The 25,324-nt window shown below is 42.5% G+C and overlaps 1 protein-coding gene across 4 annotated transcripts in view; it reads right to left on the reverse strand.

Annotated features, from left to right (window-relative positions):
• Positions 1 to 15,870, reverse strand: part of SUN2 (Sad1 and UNC84 domain containing 2) — a 55,381-nt gene extending 39,511 nt beyond the window's left edge. The window contains exons 1-4 of one of the 4 annotated variants that reach the window (XM_073644242.1): positions 15,693 to 15,870; positions 15,421 to 15,544; positions 4,618 to 4,727; positions 2,159 to 2,316 (exon numbers count right to left, since the gene is read on the reverse strand). In XM_073644242.1, coding sequence (XP_073500343.1) covers positions 2,159 to 2,316; positions 4,618 to 4,721 — 262 coding nt within the window. In that variant the 5' untranslated portion in view covers positions 4,722 to 4,727; positions 15,421 to 15,544; positions 15,693 to 15,870. Of the gene's footprint in view, positions 1 to 2,158; positions 2,317 to 4,617; positions 4,752 to 15,420; positions 15,545 to 15,692 lie in introns of all 4 variants that reach the window. The other 3 variants (XM_073644241.1, XM_073644240.1, XM_073644239.1) reach the window with 3 other exon arrangements.
• Between the last annotated feature and the right edge of the window lie 9,454 nt (positions 15,871 to 25,324).

Genomic DNA, 25,324 nt, shown 5'->3' on the forward strand with positions numbered 1-25,324 from the left:
ACCACCGCACACGCGCTGGGGCCAATCACCACCGCACACGCGCTGGGGCCAATCACCACCGCACACGCGCTGGGGCCCAATCACCACCGCACACGCGCTGGGGCCAATCACCACCGCACACGCGCTGGGGCCAATCACCACCGCACACGCGCTGGGGCCAATCACCACCGCACACGCGCTGGGGCCAATCATCACCGCACACGCGCTGGGGCCAATCATCACCGCACACGCGCTGGGGCCAATCATCACTGCACACACATGGCCGTTCAATACACATTGCGCAAGCTGCAAGTTGCATCACTACCAACATGGGGGCAGTTTACACGCTTCAACTGACATGACCGGTTCCCTTTAAGTAACGTGATAAAAATAGATAGTATCACACCAAGAAAGGGAGAAATTTGGGACCAGGATGGGGGCATTACTATAAGACATGACCAGGATGGGGATATTAATACAAGATGGGGACCAGGATAAAGACATTATTACAAGGGACCTTATTACAGGATGGGGACATTATTACAGGATGGAGAACAAAATGGTGGACATTATTACAATATGGGGACCATTACTACAGGATGAAGGACCTTGTTACAGGATGGGGGGCAAGAATTACTTAATGGGGCCAATTGTAAAAATGTTACTGTATGGGGCCAATTGGGGGAAAAAAAAAAAAAGTATGAAAAAAAAAAAAAACAGAAAAATATTTGGCCTCTAAAAATGCTGTTTTATGTAAAAACTGAAGCAAAAAAGAAGAACCACACCATAACCCATATGATAAACACCATTAAAAAAAGAATAAAAAAAAGGCAAAAGATAAATAAAAAAAAAAATAAAAAAAAGATGATCAAAAAAAGTCATATAGAAAAATAATGCTATCACTGACAATGTCATCTTCTGCAAAAAACACAGCCCTTCATATTCAAAATGTTCCTACATGCGGCCCATTTACCCGGCTGAGTTTGAGACCCCTGGTCTAGAGTGATCGTTGTCTAAGTTGTTTAACAGGTTATTGATAGAATTTTTGTTCTATCGTGGTTTTGAGGTTAATACATTGCATTCCAGATGTTAGGATGAATAAGGTTAATAAAGGGTTAACGACAACACTCCTGTGGTCTAGATACAAATCTGTCATCTGTCAGGTCATGTAATGGAAACACAGTTGCAGACAAAAGAAAAGTTATGGTTGGCACTCAGGGTGGATGATGTTGCCGAGTGGTAGGATGCATCCAGACAATAATGCATGTAATACCACTCCTTAGTTGCAGTGAATAATATTTTATTGATCCATCAGCATGTCATGTTCAGGGGTACCAGAATTTACAAGATGGCTAGTTTTTGTCCTCCCAGACCTTGATCACAGCCTGTTATGAGAAGTGCGGTGGGTGCTCCGTAGAGAGGTTGATCAAGATCTGGGAGGACAGAAATGTTGGCCATTTTGTAGAGTGTGATACCCTTGAAGATGACATGCTGACAGATCAATAAAATTGCCTTCACTGCAACTACAAAGAGCTGTGGTCTTTTGTGCATTAGGTGCAGACTACAGTGAAGAGCACATTTTTATGCCCCATCTTGAATGGCCTTCCTTCTGCTCTTTTATTAGCTGTGGATTTCACACTTGCTTTACAATAAATGCTATGCTAGAAATAGCAGTGCAGTGAGTTTTTCTGTACATTTTGTGCTGCGATATTCCATAGTATATTTGCAAAATGTTTTTTTGAAGGACACACTTCTGGCCTATGTCTGGCCATTTAGAAACAACCCGTCAGCTCATTCATGCTGCCTGAGCCACGAGAGCCACGAGTCAGACACTGGCTGCATTATTGCAACTAGATATATTTTACTCTGAAAAATGCTGCAGCATGAACCAGAACTGAAAAGTCCTGCCTCATACTAGTCATCAAAGAGGCAGACTTATTAGCCAGCTTTGCAGGGAATGTTCTCTCTGAAATTCTGCAATGCGTCAGAGTTAGACTCGGTTGCAATAACCCAGCCAGTGTCTGACTCAGGCTGCCCATGGTTCGAGCAGCAGGAGTCAGTTGACAGGTTCCCTTTATGTCCATCAGCACCTTTGAGTATATGTGGAGAGACATGTTGAATGAAGTCCAGTGTCTCCCACTTGATTTCATAGTAACATTTGATACTCCATTTGTCTTACCCCATGCGGTTCCTCCATAACCGGTTTCTTCTAGGGCTGCAGACAAGCCGCTCCTGCTTTGGCCGGTATAGCTTGATGTTTCACTGTAGTAGGTGTGTTCTATTGTCTGTTGGGAGGAGGGAGCTCGTCGAATAGTCGTCACTTTCCTTCTAGTACTCCTGTCACAGGAGATGAGAATACACTTCAAACACTGTGCTACTATGCGAGAATGATTATGTGCACAATGGTAAGCATTTCATGTTCAAAACAATTAAAGATGTTCTAGCAGTGCCATTTGTTTCATATCAACTCCGTTATATCCACACAATTTGAACCCTTTCATTATGAGCTGCTATGTCACGTCATCTCCAGTCTGACTACCAGTCCCCTACATGAAATACTATGTAGAAAGCAGGTCACTCTCTGACATCCAGCGAACTACAGGACAACATCAAATCCCACCCGGGAACTCCCGAACATAATGCATCCTGGTAATAAAATGTAATTTATCAAGTAATTATATTTTGTTCGGTTGTATTGCTTAGCTGCATTTACAAAAGGAAGAGGACAGAGATTATCTCCTTAGGCCACAAACATCTTTAGTCTCTAACCTATTCTGAAGTCAATAGACAACCTATCAAAGTGACACAAAAAAGGTCAATATTTGTAGTAAAAAGGTGATACTACATGAGAGAGAGCTGGTGTGCAGGTACCACTGCATAGGCCAAATGGGTCTAACTTGCTGAATATTTATATACTTTTACGTGATACATTTGCACTAGCTGAACGGTAAGCGATGTTGAGACATTTTGCATCCTTCAGCAAGGAGCTGTAAGTAACAGAAGGTACGGCTTCCTGTATCATGTCTGTTTCCCCTCCGCACACCACAGGATGTGACAATATCAGCTTGGTGCTTCTCACTTACACACTGACTCACCGGCTAAAAGCAGTCAGCTATGTAGATACCAAGTCTATGAGTACATCATGTTACTCATGCACAGCAAAATAAAGCAAAACATGAACACTGAATATACACTGTGGGAAAGGTCAAATACTACTGAAGAAAGCTTAAATTATATTGTGCATTTCTTATTATTTTTGTGCACCGTTGTACAGACTTATAAGATTTAAAGGGACGGTTCGTTCATAACTTAACTTCTCCATTAAACTACAATCCAGGAGCAACTTTTTTTTAGAACTTTTTTTTTTGTGCTGTTATGAAATGTATGCATAAATTGACAATTGGGTGTTACTATTCTTTTAACAAACGGGTGTGTGTCCACACAGTCTGGCGATGGCAGCACTGATTGGACAGCACCATAGTATGAGGGGACACACCTTAGCCACAAATGTCTAGGAGGAATAACAGGGAGGGCACAAAACAGCTCTAAGAAAAGCTGCGTTAGAATTGTTATTTCAAGGAGAATATAGTTATTTCCTAATTCAGACAAGTCAGGGGATCTGATGAGTCCTCTTTCAATAATTTTTAGAGAGTGTGCTACATTTTACCATCTTTTGCTGACAGTTCAGAAGTTTTCATGCAATTATTTGCAGATACTCTGGAGGCAATGGTAATCTAGTCAATTCAATTATATAAAAGGGCAACATTTTGATTATCTGTAAATTAGTAGAGATAATGAATATGATGTCGTGGGGAGAGACACTATAAAAATAATATTCACTTAACAGGAAATCTGTCATCAGTTTTTTGCTAGCCCATCTCAGAGTAGCATGATTTAGGGGCAGAAACCCTGATTCCAGCAATGTGTTACTTACTAGGCTGCTTGCTGCAGTTTTAATAAAATCACAGTTTTCTCTGCTGCAGATCTATCGGCTCTCTTAATGCTGAGCCCTGTATAAGCCCAACCACACCACTGATTTTAAGCTTTCTGCCTATGCACAGTGTACACAGAAAGCTGCCAATAAGTGATGTGGGTGGGGTTATACAGAGCTCATATAGAGAATATGGAGGACTACATGGCTGCAGGTTTACTAGTTCTCTAGTGGTAATCTCGTGCTGATAAAACAGGGATTTTATCAAAACTACAGCAAGCAGCCCAGTAAGTGACACATCGCTGGCATCAGAGTCTCTGCCTTTACCTCTGCTCTCAGATTAGGTGGCAAGAGCCTGGTGACAGTTTCCATATAATGGGGTTTTCCACTACCTCGATATTGATAACCTATCCTTATTACTATCATTATCAGATCTGTGTGGGGCGGGCACCTGGCACCCCCAGCGATTAGGTATAACCTCCGCCAGCCAGATGTAAACAGTGTACAGACTGGATGATAGGTTCCCTTTATGAGGCAGGACATTTTCAATATTCTCAATATGTGCAAAAAATGTAGAATCTGCTGTTGCAGGGACAAATAAAAAGCAAAACATTTCTTGGAAATGTTCTATAAAGCATAGAGAAACTATCCATGTGCCTACATGACACAGTGTCAGCAATGTGCTTCAGAAGGACATACATACTGACCTGACAGGGCTGTCTCTGTACAAGTGTTGACTCTCCAAGCTGCTGGTGCTGATCCTATCATCCTCCACATCAATGGCACCCAGACGTTTGCTGCGTCTTGACATGTTCACCTGGCAGTATAGGAGCAAAGTCTTAGAAAGAAGTACAAAGAACATTCAGTGGAGCAAATAATTACATCTTATTGGCAAACAGTTTCTTGTGTGGTGAGGTGTGAAGGGCTCTACTCAGAGGAAGCTTACAAAGGATGAAGCCATCTTTTCAGGCTAAAGTATTAATACAGAATTACCAATTTTGCCAATTCTTCCATTATTGTATCCATTTTTATGTACTGCTCTGACTAGAAAACATGAAAAGTACTGCTTTATATACACTGTGTGCACAATTATTAGGCAATTAGTATTATTGATGATTAATTTTATTATTGAACTACAGTGCTGTCGGTCACTCCAAAAGGATAATAAACCTGAATATTTAAGAAAGTAAAAGTGAGGTTTTGTCTTTCATAAGAGAATATCAATATGTACAGAATTATTATGCAACTAAATATAAATGCTTCCTTCTCAATGTGAGAATGACAAAAAACTCAAAATATACAAAAATACATACAAATTACCAGTGACCAATATAGTCACCCTTCTTTTCAACAACAGTCATAAGCTCCATCCATGGAGTCTGTCAGTCTGTTGATGATCAACTTTTTGGGCCGCACCAACCACAGCCTCCCAGACACTGATCAGAGGGGTGTACTGTATTTTTTTCACCATAAATCTTCTGCTTAAGAAGAGCCCACAAGTTCTCAATAGGGTTTAGGTCAGGTGAGGAAGGGGCGATGTCACTATTATTTCATCTTTAAGGCCTTTACTGGCAGCCGAGCAGTGGAGACTTTGATGCATGAGATGGAGCATTGTCCTACATAAAAATCAAGGTTTTCTTGAAAGATGCAGACTTTTTCCTGTACCAATGCTTGGAAAAAGTCTCTGCTTCTCATAACTGTCAGTAGGTTTGGGAGATGATTTTGAGTCCATCTTCAACTTGAAAAAGTCCAACTAGCTGATCTTTAATAGTGCCAGCCCATAGCAGTGTCCAACTCCATCTTAATGGCGTCTGAGTGGTAGTGGAGGTCAATGTCAGTTACTGATTCAGCCACAGCCCATCCATGTGGTCTGTCAAGAGTTACTCATCTCATCAGTCCATAAAACCTTTGAACAATCTGTCTTCAGATATTTCTTGGTCCAGTCTTGACGTCTGCCCTTCTGTGTCTTGTTCAGTGGTGGTCGGGTTTTATCCTACCTTACCTTCATGTCCCTGAGCACTGAACACCTTATATTTCTGTGTCTTGTTCAGTTGTGGTTGGATTTCAGCCTTCCTTACCTCGGCCATGTCTGAGCATTGGGCCCTCCATGGAGATTGCAGTTCTGGAATATGACAGCACTGAAGGATAATGGGTTCCTGGTCACTTCGTTCTTCTCATGCCTTTGGCAGTTAATGTGCGGCTTTTTTCTCAATATGGTTTTTGCGACTCTGTTGACCATTTACAGCAAAACTTTTGATGGTTCTGTGATCGCACCCATATAGCGCAGCAATTTCAAAAGTGCTGCATCCCACTGTAAGCCTTGTAATAAATTTTGACTTTTCATAGTCAATTAAATCTCTTTTTTGGCCCATTCTGCCTGAGGAAAATAAGCTGCCTAATAATTTTGCACACCTTGATAAAGGGTGTTGTATCCTTAGGCCGCACCCTCCTTCATTACACCAATAATACACATCAGCTGTTCTGCTTCATCCAATAAGTATTCAGGTTTATACAGCTAGGAGTAGGAAAATATGTATAAAAATTATGATCTAGTCAAAATACTAACTTGCTTAATAATTCTGCACACAGGGTATAGTTTTTGTATAAAAGTGTCTCACAAAGCCACATCATTACCCTATGTCATTAAGGCTCTAAGACAACATACATTGGACAGCCACTTCCTTCTGAGGGTGCTTTCACACTGCGTTTTGGCACCCATTCATTGGTTCCATTGGGGCTTACCTCCTAACCCCCAACAAAAAGGGATTTGGACGTATGCGCAGACGAGGCCATAGACTAGAATGGTGCCGACAGAGAAAATATGCTGTGTCGAGCATCATTTTCGGGCCTGTACGCCTACTGGAGGCTGACAGCCAGACGTAGTAGACTACGTCTGAGAGTCCGCCTCCAGTAGGCGTACAGGCCCGAAAATGATGCACGACAGAGCATAGGTTCACTCTGTCGGCACCATTATAGTCTATGGCTATTATAGATTGTAAGCTTGCAAGCAGGGCCCTCATGCCTACCGTAACTGTTGCACTATGTGTTACTTTTTATTATTTTTATTGTTTGTACATGTCCCCGCTTAATTGTAATGTGCTGCGGAATATGTTGCCGCTTTATAAATAAAATTATTATTAGCATTTATGGCCCGTCAGCGCATACGCCTGAATCCAGGTTTGCGGGGGGTTCGGACGCAAGCCCCAAATGGACCAACGAACGGGTGCCAAAACGCAGTAGTCTGGCTGTTGAGCTGCTCACAAAGCGTGCCTCTTACTTTGATGGACCTGGCAAATCCACATATTACATAGCCATTAATTGAGTGTTTCATTGCTATGATATTGATCCCCTATCCTTATAATGCATCATCAACATTAGATCAGTGGTGGTCTGACACCCAGCACCCCACCGATCAGCTGCTGCCAACTGTATCTGGATGTAGAGGGAGCAATACAGCTGCATGAATTCTATAGTTGCCGCTGCCGGGTACAGCAGATCAGTTTCTGATCCATCTAGGTTTTAGACTTTCGGCCACTGCAGGGCAAACTGTAGCCCAAGTGCATTTAACTGATTAGTTCTGAAGCCAGAATTGTGGTGATCAGCGGATTAGTGAGCTGGTCTGAATAGGAGCAAATTTGCAGTAACTGCAGCAGCCACTAAACAATTGATGGAGGTTTGCTGTTCAGCTCCATAACAGTTTACACGTGGCTGGTGCCAAAGCTCAGAACACCTGATCGGTGAGGATGCCGAGTGTCCGACTCCCACTAATCTGATATTTATGACCTTTTCTAAAGATAGTTAATCAGTGTCATAGTAGTGAAACACCTATGTAATCTCAAAAAACTACATTTCTTTGAAGCAGCTACTGTAAGTGAAATGTATGGTCTGGCCAGGCTTCTCCTACCATAATCACTTGGGGTTTCTGACACCAAACCTGAATCAACCCCAGAATATTAATAACTGTAGAGTAGCACAATCTCAGGACCCTACTTATTGTCATTAAGCTTTCTTCAAATATACAGCAGCTAAAAAAGTATCTTTTATAACACATGGTTTCCAGTTCTCTAAATGCAGGCCAGTAATGTAAATAATATAAAGGTTAAAAGACGTTGTCCATTACTTTTACATTGATGCCCTATCCGTAGGACAGGGCATCAATGTATGATCTGCTGGGGTCCTCCACACGCGGCACCCCTGCCGATCAGCGGCCGCCGGCCGGAAGTGCTCATCTGCGGGGCTCCACCGTCAAGTGGTAGTGGCCGCCGCAGTGTACTGCACATCCGATCCCTATTCAATTGAATGGGAGGCGGATCTGCAGTACACCGCGGCGGCCACTACCACTTGACGGCGGAGCCCCGCAGGTGAGCACTTCCGGCTGGCGGCCACCAATAACCGCTGATCGGTGGGGGGGTGATGCGTGCGGGACCCCGGCCGATCATACATTGATGCCCTATCCGTAGGACAGGGCATCAATGTAAAAGTAGTTGACAACCCCTTTAAATCAAAATACCATAAAAACATTTTATCAGTGCACCTCATAAATAAATGACAGGGAGAGAGATTAGATAGATAGATATTTTAACGACTTATTGGCCACGGGGGAGGAGGACCGGACGTATGTTGGGAATGTATTGACAGTTGGCGAGTGTTGGACAATAGCAAGGCTGTGTGCCCACGATGCGTTTTTCAAGCGTTTACGCTGCGGAATTTCCGCAGTGTAAACGCTTGGGAAACGCTTGGTATACCTTCCCCCATGGTCTCCAATGCAATTCCGCAATTTCAATGCCCATGCTGCGGGTTTTTCCGCAGCGTTTATGCTGTGCTCAAAAATCCGCAGCATGTCCATTAATTTTGCGGAAGCGCTGCGTTTTCGCCGCCATTGACTTGCATTAGAACGCGCCAATTCCGCAAGACTGCATCTGTACTTGCGTAATTGGCGCGTTCTAATGTGCGGATGGTACCCGGGTGTGGAGGACAGGAGACTCTCCTCCACACCCAGGTACCATTAAAAGCTGTAAAAAAAGAATGTCAGGAGAAAATGAAAGGATTCATCCAGTCTATTCAGCGCTCCCAGGAGACAGGCACCAGGTGGAGGTATTAAAAGTGTTCAGAAATTTGCTTAGATAAAAATCATCAAAAGAACAATACATAGAACAACGCGTTTCGGCTATATATTTGTACAAAATAGCCTTCCTCAGGCTGAGAGATCTGTTGTATCCAGACTATAGCTGCACATCAAGGCATCTCAGTCAGACCTAAGAGGTCGATACGCTATGCCGCAAGCTACATCAAAGGTGAGCAAATTAGCTTCTGAAAAATAGTTGAACTAAATAATCTGCACTTAGATCTGCGCCCGTGTTTTCTGTCTTTTCCCCTCTCTTAGACCCTATAGCCTTGGGGTCATATACCTCTGTAAAAGAAGAATAAAATAAAAAATAAAGATTATATTCACCTTCTGACAGCCCCCGGACTCCTCCTCTGAGCTTGCCGATAGATCGCGCAGGACTGAAGGACCTGCGCTGACGTCACAGTCATGTGACGGCAGGTCTTTCAGTACAGCGTACCGCGATCTGCCGGCAGCCAGCACAGGAGCGCAGCAAGTCTCGGGGGCCATCGGAGGGTAAGTATAGGTTTATTTTTTTTTTTTTTTAACCATTCTCTCGGGTCACACTATATAAATCCATGCAAACGGCATGGATTTATATATATAGTGTGACCTAGTTGTCACAAGCACTTTCCAAGTGATGCTAAAATCGCTTGGAAAGCACTTGTCAACCTGCATGCGGAAATGCATGTGAAGAACGCTTCACATCTGCATGTCCCTGGCAGGAAAACCGCATGTACAATCCGCATGTGTTTTTTTCTGCCAGGGAGATGCAGAAACGCTCAGGAAAAAATCCTGAGCATTTATGCATCGTGGGCACATAGCCTAATTGTTAGTGTGGGGGATAACTTAGTATTAAGAAGTATCAATGGTTTACTAGTGTGCTGATCTGAAAGGACGAGGATGTAGTTCTACATTCGACAGCAGGGGAGGAACTAAAAATAAAAGGAGAGTTTTAAAGCACTTTCAGTTTACTTATGATGGAAGATTAAACCCCGAGATAGTGATCAGAGAAATAATAGTCAATAGTGCAATCAAACATAGATGACTGAATTATCTAACAAGTCGCAATAGGATTAACCTTGTGATCCTGCACACAAAGTGCCTTTCTTCTCTGTTGTGTTATGTGAATACAAGAAAAAAAATTATATACACCACCCAGTATGAAAACACTTAGACCTCAATTAATCAAACAGTTTTTGTTTGAGTTCTGGTATAAATCTGTTTGAGCTGTTGTGCAAAAATTTTGCAACTTTTGACATTTTCACTTTAGTCCCAGCCAGCACTGCCAAGCTGTCCAAAGGTGAGAGACGTTTAACCAGGAGGGAACATGGCTTAACACTGCTCACAAATTCATCACAATTGATGCCACAAAAGTGGAGTAAGTTACAGCTGCAATGTACTCCAGTCAAGGATTGGAGTACATTTATTGCAGTCAAGCGCAGCAGCTGGAAGATGGACTAAATTCAGTAAGAGACGTGTGATTTTTAATGAATTTGGTAGATCTTACTCCAGTGTTCTCCTCTGCATCACGACCGGCGTTTTGTTCTACTCTGCATCACGACCAGTCTCGATTAATTGGTTTCATGCGCACATTCGCCGCCTCTATCACAGATTTCATTATATTACACAGGAAAATTAGCGATGCTGGTAAAACACAAGTTTGCTTATATCTATATCTCGCCAGAAATCTAAGTATTGGCAACAAAAGAGTTACTTTTTTTCCTGCTCGCAGCAGATTTTTTCGCTGCCGTTTGGGTGGGTCATTATACCTTAGATCCTGAAAACAAAGGAACCTAATAAACCCATCAATTCACCTTTCCAATCTGCACAAAGAGCGTTTTGAACCTAGCTGCACAAAGTTAGACAATTCTAAAAACATTAAAAGAGTAAGGCTGTAATTAAGAGAACATAAATTATCCAATAATTACTACTAATAAATCCTGGCCTACTCAATGCACAAATCCCAATCCTATTTTTGTTAGACACCCTTTCCTTAAAAAACAAAATGAGCAAATACCCTGCAGTAAATAAACAGCAATAGTGCATAAAAATAACACAAGGTACTTAGTTAACATAATTTTGATAAACAAAAAAGTAATAGCCAACCCACTACGTCAAGTTGACCCTATTCAGGACGGGGTAACAGCACAGTGCTGGTGATAACTACCAGATACAGTATATAGTGAAATTTAAGACTGACTAGTAAAAAAAAAACAAATGATTAAGCAGCAAATACAGTTATATATGAACATATCTGCAGAAACATTTATCTAACATACCTGAGCCCATGAGGACAATATTGTGTCCTGTGAATGGGTTTTTGGAGACCTTTTTGTGCGCAGTCTTATACGTCTATTTATACACGAGACGCACACTTGACTCGTCACCAACACAAAATTGGCAGCAAAACGCAATAAATAAATGTGCTTGGTTCTTCCACATATGTACTGTATTTCCTGGGATGTTATTTTACAAGAATGTTGTAAAAACATGTTATGTAAATATACAACAAATTGTCATGCTATCAGTTTCTTCTCTGATAAAGTTACTTAATTCAAAAGGTGACAATCAATGTGGTCATCATTCTGCAGCATGGCCATCATAGTGGACCAATAACAAAGGCATTATCTCTGTAAGCAAATCATTACCAAACCATGGCTTACTTCTGCATTACTAACATATAGCCAATGTTTATACTATTCTCTAGGGCAAAATCATAGAATATACAATTTTTTATGACGCTATGTTACAATAATTACAGTGCCGTGTGTCTGAAATTAAGGCTATATTCACACGTGTGCGACACATCCTAGTGCTGTCCGCTGTTTTCTCAGACTGTACATGGACCCATAGAGTTTAACTGATCCATACACATATCAGTTTTATAAATGGATCTGTGTCTCTGGTTCATGAGGTTCAGAGCAGGTCCTATTCTCATTAGTTTTGTGGATCAGACTTGGACATTAAAGTGTATGGAGATCAGTGGATGACACACAAGACAGACTGTTGCTTCAGAGTTTCATCTGGTTTATAACTAATCCATTGTTAAGGCCATGTTCACACGTTCAGTATTTGGTCAGTTTTACAACCGTTTCTAAGCCAAAACCAGGAGTGGGTGATCAATACAGAAGTGGTGACGTGTTTCTATTATACTTTTCCTCTGATTGCTCCAATCCTGGTTTTATCTTACAAATACTGAACGTGTGAATGTGGTTTAAGAGTCAATGGATAAAAATAAATAAATAAATCGGTCTGGCTGCCTCAGTACAAAAAAAGGGGCGAGAAGAAATTTTTTTCTTCTCAGATGGTAACCCTCACAAGGATGTGTGAATATAGCTTAAGGCTGTGTGCCCACTATGCGTTTTTTAAGCATTTCCAAAGTGGCAATTCCGCTTAAAAAACGCTTGGTAGAAGGCCTGCCATGGTCCCCAATGATAATCCGCATGTGCTGTGCACACGCTGCGGAAATTTCCGCTGCGGATTATCATTGCAGAAAAATCCGCAGCACTACCAATTATTTTGCGGAAACGCGGCATTTTCACCACCATTGACTTGCATTGGAACGCATGGAATCCGCATCACTGCATCTGTACATGCGGATAACATGCGTTTCAATTTGCGGATGGTACCCAGGTTTGGAGAAGAGGAGACTCTCCTCCAGACCCGGGTACCATAGTACCTGTAAAAAAAGAATAAAATAAAAAATAAATATTATACTTACCTTCTGACGGCCCCCGGTGTCCTTGTCTCGGCTTGCCGGCAGCTCGCGGTGGACTAAAAGGACTTGCGGTGACGTCATTTAGTCATGTGACAGGTCACGCGGCCTCTGACGTCGGCAGGTCCTTTAGTGTACCGCGAGCTGCCAGCAAGCCAGGACGCATCGAATAAAGACACCGGGGGCCATCAGAAGGTAAGTATAATATTTATTTATTTTTTACCATTCTTTCGGTCACACTATATAAATCCAGGCCGGTTGCATGGATTTATATAGTGTGACCAAGTTGTCAAGCACTTTCCAAGTGATGCTAAAATCGCTTGGAAAGCACTTGTCAACCTGCATGCGGAAATGCATGTGAAGAACGCTCCACATCCGCTTGTCCCTGGCAGGAAAAAAGCATGTACAATCCGCAAGTACAATCTGCATGCGTTTTTTCTGCCAGGGAGATACAGAAACGCTCAGGAAAAATCCGGAGCATTTCCGCATCGTGGGCACTTGCCTAAAGCTGGCCAAAGACATGGGATATTTCTCTGCAGACCATTGGCAGAGACAGCTAAATTGAGCAAGATCTGCTTACAATCTCATGTCTGTGGTGGTCATACACAGAATAGGAAATGGTATGAAAATAAACCATATATGTCAATGATCTGCAGATAAATATCACATTTGAATTGCCAATTCATGGTTACTTTATATGAGATGATCCAGACTGTTGAGTGACGGCCAATCTGCTATACAGAGTGGGCCATTTATATGGATACACCTAAATTAAATGGGAACGGTTGGTGATATCAATTTCTTCTTTGTGGCACATTAGTATATGGGAGGGGAAAACTTTTCCAGATGGGTGGTGACCATGCCGGCCATTTTGGCTTCCAGTATTCGTTGTTTCAGATGCTGCACATCTCATATCTTGATGGTATTTGTGGTATATGGGGTACAAAGATAGTGGGGCCATTCTTCATCAATGGAAACCTCAATGCCACTGGATATCTGAAATTGCTACATGATGATGTGTTGCCCTCTTTACGCACTGAAGATGGCACGTTCCCTGAGTTTTTCCAACAAGATGGTGCACCACCACATTATGGGTGTCAGGTCCGAGCATTCCTACTTGAACAGTTTCCTGGAAAGTGGATTGGTCATCGTGGGCCAGTTGAATGGCCACCAAGGTCTCCCGATCTGACCCTCTTAGACTTATCTTTGGGGTCACATGAAGGCAATTGTCTATGCTGTGAAGATACGAGATGTGCAGCATCTGAAACAACGGATACTGGAAGCCTGTGCTAGCATTTCTTCTGCGGTGTTGCTATCAGTGTGTCAAGAGTGGGAGAAGAGGGTTGCATTGACAATCCAACACAATGGGCAGCACTTTGAACACATTTTATAAGTGGTCATAACTTTATTCTTTCATGAGTTATTTACAAGTTTATGTTAAAACCAAGCACACCATTGTTTTTCTTATGAAATTCTCAATAAGTTTGATGTGTCATATGACCCTCTTCCCATTAAAAAAAAAAAAGTTGGATCCAAAATGGCCAACTTCAAAATGGCCACCATGGTCACCGCCCATCTGGAAAAGTTTTCCCCCTCCCATATACTAATGTGCCACAAACAGGAAGTTGATATCACCAACCATTCCAATTTAATTTAGGTGTATCCATATAAATGGCCCACCCTGTATATCTGTACGGTGTACACAGAACGATCATGAATAAGATCGTTCTGTGCACTTACAATTTCACGTGATCGGCAGCACCACTTCTGTGTGCACAGGACAATCTGCTGCCAATGCTGAGTACTTTTTCCAAGCATATAAATCTGTGACCCGATGAACAAGAGACTGTAAGAGACTGCTAGTCACAGACGACAGGCTTATTCACCTATCTTTGGCTCGTCTAAATGGACCATAAGGGCATGTTCCCACGTAGCATCTCTGCTGCGGACCCCCACAGTGATCCATGCAGCGGCATTTATGGCTGTGCATATTGTTGTGAAATAGGAATTACAATAGAATAGGCAATGCCGGGATAAATACCAGGTATGTGCCAAAAACAGTGCACGCAAATAATAGTCAACTATTACACCAGTACCTCCTTCAGTTGCAGGCTGCATCCACGCGTTGCGTTATTTGAACATCGCAGCAATAAAACATACATTTCGGCTGCAACTTCAGAAAACCGCAGTTTAAAAAAAAAAAAAAAAAAAAAAAAAAAAAAGCACTACGGTCACAGTGTGTGAATGTAGCCTAAAAGAAAAGTTGTCACTGATGGAGCTGAAATATGGGGGTGGTTTCCAAACCCAGGACTTCCCTCTATAGGAACAATGAGCGGCTCTGGAGAACCGGCCCATCTGTGGCACATTGTCAGGACAGATAGGACGGGGGTTCTGCAGACAAATCTGGGGTTATGGCCGGGTCCACACAAGCATATTACACGGCCTGTAGACGGAGAGCAATGGCCAGTCTGACCGCGGGTGTCCTGATCCGATCTTACAGCCAAAGAGACACATCTGAGGCTATAAGTGTGAGACCCGCTGCCGGACCGGCCATTGTGCTCTGTATACGGACTGTGGAATGTGCTTGTGTGAACAAGGCCTAAGAGCGGACACGTGAGCTGGTCCTGGATGGTCCTATAACACACAGTGCTAATAAGTGACCCCATAAGCCTTGTGGCTGTCCTGTACCTGGTCCTGTTACAGAACGCCTGCACCATAGGATTTCACCCCAATAGTATTCTGGACGCCCAACTTGCCCGAATCCACGTGCAGCAAGTTCCTTGTCACTTTGTTCACTAGGATGGACAGCGATCTGCAGGGAAAAAATGGTATTACAGACATATGAGAACCATGACACATGCACAATGTGAACGATGCACAACAGCACAAAGAAACGCCAGAAGTGCCCGGCGCCACAGGACAAGTGACTAGTCAGGAGCACAGGAGGCTCCTCCACTCACCGGCTGCACAGGACAAAGAGGAGCCGACAGGAAGGCTACAGAAGTGTACAAAGAAGGCGCCGCGGAGCTGCCCCGTGTGCGCGCAAGTGACAGCGACACAAACACACACTGCTGTCATCTGAGGATGCAGCTGTCCGCGATGCCTGCCGCAGCCCGCTCATTGGCCGGCCCGCCTGTCACTCAACACCGCAGCGCCCTCCTCATTGGTGGGTTTAAACAGGCAGGGATGGGGCAGAGTGAAGACGCAGCCTCTGCAGGAAAAGGCTGTGCTTGTACTTGGCTGCCTGCCCCGGCATTAGCAGACGTCGTGTGTCTGTAGCGGAGGATAAACACTGCGCTGTGTACACATTCCGCGGCTGCTGTACAGAGGCGCTTCTTCCTGTCAGGCAGTGCGGCTCCGGCTCTTCCGCCCCCTCCGCCTCTGTGCTTTCTCTTTGTGGTTTCACTCCCGCCCTTTTGTGCCTCCGCTCACAGTCAGTCACGTTGTAGTTGTGCTGTGATCTCATCTTCTTCAGCACAGGCTCTCTATTATATTCTTATATTTCAGGGTTGTTTTACAACGAGGGATTTTGTTGGTTTTATTTGCAGATTTTGGTGCAGAAAATGTGTTTTTATTGCAAAAAAAAAAAAAATCCCATAATGAGGCTTATTGTTAAAAGGAAGGCGGTGCTGGGGAGAAGCCAATGAATGGGCTACTTCTGTGTAAACCTGTGTCAGTCCTGACTGATCCCTGCCCCCAGTCTTATACTCCCCATCCCCCACCTTCATCAGCTGTAGCTGCGACCCTCCGGTACCGCTGCGCCATCTTGTGACTGACCGGAAGTCAGCGGTAACAGTCACAAGCTCTATAGGGTCTATGAGAACCAGAACAAGACTCTCATAGACTTACATTGAGTAGTGACCTCCGGCTCGCCCAGCAAACACTGGAGCAATCCGGCAGGTCACAAACTGCTGGAGACCGACCAGAGCAGCTCCGATAACAGCAGAAGACAACGGCTGTTAATTAACACTTAAGTGCAAGGGCCTTACATGAGTAGCACCACTCCAGCGTTGCAGTAAAAAAAAAATGCTGGCGTCGTGCTTTCAATGGGTTGTCCGGGCCTTCTCTACTGATCGGTGGGAGTGTGACACACAGCACCCCATCCAATCAGTGGTTCTGGAGCCAGCGGCGTTCAGATGTGCACAGTTTCACAGCTACGTCAGTGGTATAGTGGCCAAGGCCCGGTACTGCACATTCTACCATTTGAATGAGTGTTGGATCTGCCGAACCAGCCGCAGCTCTGCAACTGAACATATCCGGCCAGGAACAACTAATCAGTGGGGATACTGTTTTTTGCACCCCCACCAATCAGATGTTAAGGAGACTGTGATAGCACGGAATCACTGTCCATACCAAGTACAGGCGTCCAGTGCTTCATGGCGGGGCCAATCATTCATATACAGCTTCCCATCTGCTTGGTTTCCATGTATCTCGCAATAAATGTACAAATTAAAAATTAACTTTTAATAGGTATATATTAAAAATGTTACCATAAAAACAAAAATATATCTATAAAAAAGTGGACAAATTACAAAATATGTGCAACAAAATGCTATCCATTCTACGGTTTCCATATGTCAGATACAAAAAAAATGACTGTGACTGCAGACTTATGAATTCCCCCAGCCATGCTTTATGAGTCAGGACCAGAGGGTATGTAGAAGTTATACATACTCCCGGCCAAAGCCCATCTAGTGTGTGTGGCCTCGCTCCATACACTTGTATTGTGTATTGTAACAAGTTTATGTAGCGAGGCTGCGCCCACTGGCCAGGAACATGTATGACTCCTACATACCCTCCATTCTCAGGTCAGAAACAAGCGAATCCCCGCAGCACACAGTGCATATGCTAGAGGGATTTATAATCTGCAGGCTTAACGATTTGGACCGGACAACCCTTTTAATATGCATCACGTTGGAACATATGAAATAGATATATGATATACAGACACTCTTAAATATACAGGCACTAGGTTAACATATTCAGAGTAGATAGAGATGTAGTAAGCTGTTTAAATATTTTAAAATGCATTAAGGTATGCTAATTAGATTAAGTAAATGAACACTCAATGTGTTTCCCCTTTTCGCAGGTTCATCAGGAGTAATAAACTAATGAAATTAGCTCTAATTTTCAAAATCCAAAAGGATGTTGTAATTACTTATGACACCTGTCATGCAGGCTTATAGAAAAATTGCATCTTTATTATTTCACCATCATTATTGCATTGTTAGTAGCTTGTGTATTACATCATTTATTTAGGCGGCGTGCCCACTATGCGTTTTTCAAGCATTTTTGCAGCGGAATTTCTGCTGCGAAAACGCTTACAAAATGCTTGGTAATACGTGCCCCATGGTCCCCAATGATAATCCGCATGTGCTGTGCACATGCTGCGGAAATTTCCGCTGCGGATTATCATTGCGGAAAAATACGCAGCATGTCCATTAATTTTGAGGACACGCGGCGTAATTGCTGCCATTGACTTGCATTGAAACGCATATTATCCATGTCAGCACATTTGCACACACGGATATTATGCGATTCTATGTGCAGATGGTACCCGGGTTTGGAGAAGAGGAGACTCTCATCCAGACTCTGGTACCATAGTACCTGTTTAAAAAAGAATTTAAAATAAAAAATAAAGATTATACTTACCTTCTGATGGCTCCCGGTCTCTTCAGCGATGCGTCCGGTCTGTTGTATGGGTCACGGTGGTGTGAAAGGACCTGCCGTTAAAGAAGTAAGACCCAGCTCCACCATATAACCAGCACATACTTGTGCCAATGTCCCAATAAAGATAATAGAGAGGAAAGGCAAGGGACAATGTAGGCACCAAGCACGTTAAATAATCAAGTATAGAAACAGTTTGATGGAAACATATCGAGAAGATTTTTATTATAGTTTAGGACAAACACCACCATAGATTAAAAACATGATTAAAAAACATGTAAAAAGACATGTAGACAAAAATATCCCCTTATAGACATTAACATGCAGTGCCAATATGATCTTGAATATCTATTAGTTAATCTGAGGAAAGTTTTGATTAATAAAGTATATAGTCTAGTACATCTGATAATACAGTCATATAGTTTGAATAAATATTTTGGGCTCACTATAAATATTGCTATTCTGATAAGTGATTTGAGCAAATAGACAAATACACTCCATAAAAATCTCAAAAATAAAGACCAAAGAAAATGTCTAAACAGACATGGAGAGGTGGAAAGAAAGAGCCCAAAAAACGAAAAAGATAAAAAATGTACCAACCATGCAAGTCCACAGTAGAGTAAAGGAGATGTCAGCAGTGCATGACCCTACGCGTTACGCCATTAAGAGAATGGCTTCCTCAGGGGTATCAATAATTATTTTTCAGATTTTTATGGAGTGTATTATCAGATGTACTAGACTATATACTTTATTAATCAAAACTTTCCACAGATTAACTAATAGATATTCAAGATCATATTGGCACTGCATGTTAATGTCTATAAGGGGATATTTTTGTCTGCATGTCTTTTTACATGTTTTTAATCAATGGTGTTGTTTGTCCTAAACTATAATAAAAATCTTCTCGATATGTTTCCATCAAACTGTTTCTATACTTGATTATTTAACGTGCTTGGTGCCTACATTGTCCCTTGCCTTTCCTCTCTCTAAAGGACCTGCCGTGATGTCATTTAGGTGGTCGCGTGACTTGTCACATGACTAAATGACGTCATGGCAGGTCCTTTCACACCACCACGATCCATACAACAGACCAGATGGAGCGGAGAAAATACCGGGGGCCATCAGAAGGTAAGTATAATCTTTATTTTTTTACCATTCTTATTCTTTTTTTAACTATTACTTGGTCACACTATATAAATCCATGAGGGTTGCATGGATTTACAGTGCCTACAAGTAGTATTCAACCCCCTGCAGATTTAGCTGGTTTGATAAGATGCAAATAAGTTAGAGCCTTCAAACTGCAAACGAGAGTAGGTTTTATGAACAGAAGCATAAATCTTACAAACCAAAAAGTTATGCTGCTCAGTTGAATTTTATTAAATTTTAAACATAAAAGTGTGGGTCAATTATTATTCAACCCCTATGTTTAATATTTTGTGGAATAACCCTTGTTTGCAATTACAGCTAATAATCGTCTTTTATAAGACCTGATCAGGCCGGCACAGGTCTGTGGAGTTATCTTGGCCCACTCCTCCATGCAGATCTTCTCCAAGTTATCTAGGTTCTTTGGGTGTCTCATGTGGACTTTATTCTTGAGCTCCTTCCACAAGTTTTCAATTGGGTTAAGGTCAGGAGACTGACTAGGCCACTCCAACACCTTGACTTTTTCCCTCTTGAACCAGGCCTTGGTTTTCTTGGCTGTGTGCTTTGGGTCGTTGTCTTGTTGGAAGATGAAATTACGACCCATCTTAAGATCCTTGATGGAGGAGCGGAGGTTCTTGGCCAAAATCTCCAGGTAGGCCGTGCTATCCATCTTCCCATGGATGCGGACCAGATGGCCAGGCCCCTTGGCAAACAGCCCCACAGCATGATGCTGCCACCACCATGCTTGACTGTAGGGATGGTATTCTTGGGGTCGTATGCAGTGCCATCCAGTCTCCAAACGTCACGTGTGTGGTTGGCACCAAAGGTCTCGATCTTGGTCTCATCAGACCATAGAACCTTGAACCAGTCTGTCTCAGAGTCCTCCAAGTGATCATGAGCAAACTGTAGACGAGCCTTGACATGACGCTTTGAAAGTAAAGGTACCTTACGGGCTCGTCTGGAACGGAGACCATTGCGGTGGAGTACGTTACTTATGGTATTGACTGAAACCAATGTCCCCACTGCCATGAGATCTTCCCGGAGCTCCTTCCTTGTTGTCCTTGGGTTAGCCTTGACTCTTCGGACAAGCCTGGCCTCGGCACAGGAGGACACTTTCAAAGGCTGTCCTGGCCGTGGAAGGCTAACCGTAGTTCCATAAGCCTTCCACTTACGGATGATGCTCCCAACAGTGGAGACAGGTAGGCCCAACTCCTTGGAAAGGGTTTTGTACCCCTTGCCAGCCTTGTGACCCTCCACGATCTTGTCTCTGATGGCCTTGGAATGCTCCTTTGTCTTTCCCATGTTGACCATGTCTGAGTGCTGTTCACAAGTTTGGGGAGGGTCTTAAATAGTCAGAAAAGGCTGGCAAAAGAGATCTTTAATCCACACATGTGAAGCTCATTATTCTTGGTGCCTGAACTACTTCTTAATACTTTAGGGGGACCAAACAGAATTCTTGTGGTTTGAGGGGTTGAATAATAAATGACACTCTGAATTAACTTTTAACGTTTTAAAAAAAAAAAAAAAAAAAAAAGCAAAAACAAAATTTGCTGCAGTGCATTTCCCACTTCCAGGCTGATCTACAGTACAAATGTCACAATGCCAAGTAAGGCTGTGTGCCCACGTAGCATTTTTCAAGCGTATATGCTGCGGAATTTCCGCAGCATAAACGCTTGAAAAACGCATGTATATCCGCACCCCATGGTCCCCAATGGGATTCCGCAAGTTCTATGCACATGCTGCGGATTTTTCCGCAGCGTTTATGCCGCGTTCAAAAATCCGCAGCATGTCATTTAATTTTGCGTTTCCGCAAGCGGAATTGCCTTTGTCCAATGCATAAAAAACGCAAGGCAATTCCGCATGTGGAAAACGCGTGATAAACGCGCGAAAAATGCGCGATAAACGCGTGCGGAATTCCGCATGCGTTTTTCCGGGAGAGGACTTGCATTTATGCAGCAGAAATTTTCTGCTTCATAAATGCAACGTGGGCACATAGCCTTAATTCCGCATGTGTCAACCAGCTAAATCTGCAGGGGGTTGAATACTACTTGTAGGCACTGTATATAGTGTGACCAAGTTGTCAAGCACTTTCCAAGTGATGCTAAAATCGCTTGGAAAAACGCTTGACAAACGCTTCTACCTGGCAGGAAAAACGCATGTAAAATCCGCATGCGTTTTTCCTGCCAGGGAGAAGCGGAAAAAATATGCATTTCTGCATCATGGGCACATATCCTTAGTCTATTGAGCCTTCAGTATTTTATCATCTTAAGTTGACCAATCAAAACATGCCAACTCCGCTCCGATGGCGTAATCCTAATTACAGTTGTATCACCTACTTTTATAAATGCTCTCTGTGTAAGGTATATAGTTTTAGAATTTCTTAGCATATTGATATGTTTCTATGTTTTTTCAGATATGCCTCATATTGCATTAAAGCGGATATTTTTTGTTACACTGACGAGCAAAAGGGTAACAATGTTTTGAACTTTTGACTTTCAGGCTCCATATAATGGCCCCCACAGCCCCTTATATACTGTATGATGGCCCCCACAGCTTCCTATATCCTGTATACACACTGACAAGCAAAAGGGTAACAATGTTTTGAACTTTTGACTTTCAGGCTTCATATCTCACCATCCACTACTGGTTCTAACATGGGACTACCATCATTTTATAGGAAATCACCTTGGCTGTCTCATACATAAATTTGAATGGCAACTAAATAGCATATGATTAGTTATGCAAATTTCTTGACATTTCACTGCAGTTACGGTTTTGCTTCTAAAAATCTAAATTTTAATTTTTATTATTTTGTTAGTGTTTTGTAAATCCACCTTTGGCTTTCAAGACTACCTGAAACCTTCTGGACATGCTTTCGATCAGATTTAAGCAAGTCTCAACCAAAATCTGATCCCAGGTCTTTTCCACACGTTGCCAAAGTTGGTGCATACTTGTCGATTCACTTGGGTATGTATGTATGTATGTATACAACTTTTTCTTCAACTGTTCAATTGGGTTGAGTTCTGAGGATTGTGGGGGTCAATCCAGCACCTCTACTTCATTGTCATTTAACAATTTCTTCGCCAATCTCGAAGTATGCTTTGGATCGTTGCCCTGCTGGAACACTACGTCGTCCTTTTCATCCCCATAGTACTCGAGTGTATGAAGTAACTCATCTTGTAGGATATTCACATATAGCTCAGCACTAAGACCACCATCGATCCTAATCAAGTATCCAACGCCTTTGGCTGTAAAACAACCCCATATCATCAGGCTTCCTCCACCGAACTTCACAGTTCTTTAAATTTCTTGATCCATTAACCCCTTTTACCTTGTTTCTTCCAGACCCATTTGCACCCATCAGAGCGTAGTCTATGGACTTTTTCTGTTCGCTCCAAATCACCCATTTCCAATCTTCTACTGTCCACTTTTTGTACTTTTTTGGGCCAACATCCCATTCTTGTGTAACGTGCATCACATGGTGCTTGCATGGATGTCTGTGATCTCACAATTACGAAGCATACGAGCCACATCCTCTGCAGTGTTTGTCACGCCAGAACTGACAGACCTTGTGATGAGCCGACTTCTTGACTCCAATATTTTGCCTTGACAACCACCTCTTGGCTTTTGAATGGATGGACGGACTTCATTTTGTATTCTTCCAACTGTCATGGCACTCACATGATGCAGTTTGGCAATTTTCTTGGCCGAGAAACTGCTATCGATTAGCTGGACGAAGCAGTTTCTTTACTTGGGAATCAACCTAATAAACACACTGAGCTAGTAGGGAATGTGAGAACAGGATGTATTTTGTAGTATACAGGAAGAAAGATTTTTCCACTACCTGGAGCAAAGCACTAACAATGCAGTGACATGACAATAATCGGCATAACTAATCATATGCTAAATAGTTGCGAGTCAAATTTCTGTATGAGACAGCCAAGATGATTGTCTATAAAATGATAGTAGTCTCACGTTAGAAACAGTAGGGGATGGTGACATATGGAGCCTGAAAGTCAAAAGTTCAAAAGATTGTTACCCTTTTGCTAGTCAGTGTACATATGTTGAGAAGTCACTTTTGCGGCACAAAGGCAAAACTTGACTGCCATGATAAGGAAAGCCTACAACCTGTATTTTGGCTGCAGAATTGAGATCAGGACAAGAGTTGGGCTCCACACATATGCTGCAATAGATGTGCATCACATCTTACCCATTGGTTGCATGGGAAGAGGCAATCTATGCTTTTTGCAGTCCTAATGATTTAGAGAAAGTCAACCAATCACACTACAAATTGCTATTTCTGCATGGTGCCCCCCATTAGGAAAAGCGTTTCATGGAAGTAGTGGACTTTACAGTATCCAAACATTCCATCTGCAATACACCTAGTACAGCATACAGAAGAACTGCCGGTTCCAATGGCACCAAAAACATTTTCTGTCAAGTAAGGAACAAGAGGGTGCTTGTTGTCATGGAGCAACTTCCTCTCACTACACAGACTTTTGTCAGCAACCTCAACTGAACCACACCTTACCATCACAAAGTGAACTGAACAATCTTGTTAGAGATATGGATCTACCCAAGAGTAAGGCTGAGCTCTTAGGTTCCAGTTTACAGCAGTGGAATCTCCTAGCTGGCAATGTTCGGATTTCTTTGTTCTGCAACCTTGATAAAAGATCTTGTCCAATACTTCTTCATGGAGGGCGACCGTGTGGCATGCAACAACTTCAATAATTTAATGGAAGCTCTGAACATAAGTCATAATCCAGAGAAATGGAGGCTCATCAATTCGTCCAAAACAAGCCTAAAAGCCGTCTTGCTGCATAATGACACTGCGTTACCTTCAATTCCAGTTGGTTATGCAGTCCACATGAAAGAAACTTATGACAACTTAAAACAGCTGTTGAGGTGCCTGAACTATGACCAACATTTGTGGCCCCCTCGGTGGTGACTAAAAGGTTTTTGCCCTCTTACTTGATTTCCAGGGTGGTACACAAAGTACTGCGGCTTTCTGTGTGAGTGGAATAGTCGTACAAGAGAATTTCACTACAATAAAAGAGGTTAGCCTCTCCGACATTCACTTCAGCCAGGGAGTAAAAGTGTCCTACATACAGCACTTCCTGACCCACATAAGATTTTGTTACCACCAGTGAATATCAAATTGGACCTAATAATGAACTTTGTAAAGGCAATGGATAAAAATGCAAAAGCATTTAGGGTATCTCATTGATGAATTTCCAAGGTTAAGTGAAGCAAAGATAACGGAATGCGTCTTTATTGGACCTCGAATTCGTAAGCTTCTTTATGATGTGGAGTTTGTCGGTTTATTGCAGGAAAAGGAAAAGGCTGCATGGTTAGCATTCGCATTAGGGGTAACTAATTTTTTGGGAAACTCAAGAGCAGATAACTATGAAGAGTTGGTGGAAACTCTCTTCAAAACATATATTAGCTGTAACAAGTCCTTGAAGATATGTTTCTTACATTTGCATCTAGACTTTCTTCAACCAAACTGCAAAGCAGTGAATGACGAGCACTATGAGAGATTTCACTAAGATATTGTGGCTATGGAGAATAGATATCAAGAAAAATTGAATCCATCAATGCTTGCAGATTACTGTTGAACAATTGTAAGAGATGATCTGATGCAGGAGTATAAGAGACAAGAAAAAAAAAAAAAGTGGTCACTGAATGAGGACCAAATTTTGCAGTGCAATTTCTGTAACTGTTTATAATTCGCAATAGTGTTTAGACATGTTTTAGTCATTTGAATTGCTGCCAAGTTTCC

Source organism: Phyllobates terribilis, unplaced genomic scaffold, assembly GCF_046119375.1.
Source record: "Phyllobates terribilis strain yellow unplaced genomic scaffold, ASM4611937v1 Scaffold_8__6_contigs__length_399053987, whole genome shotgun sequence".
Lineage (NCBI taxonomy): Eukaryota > Metazoa > Chordata > Amphibia > Anura > Dendrobatidae > Phyllobates > Phyllobates terribilis.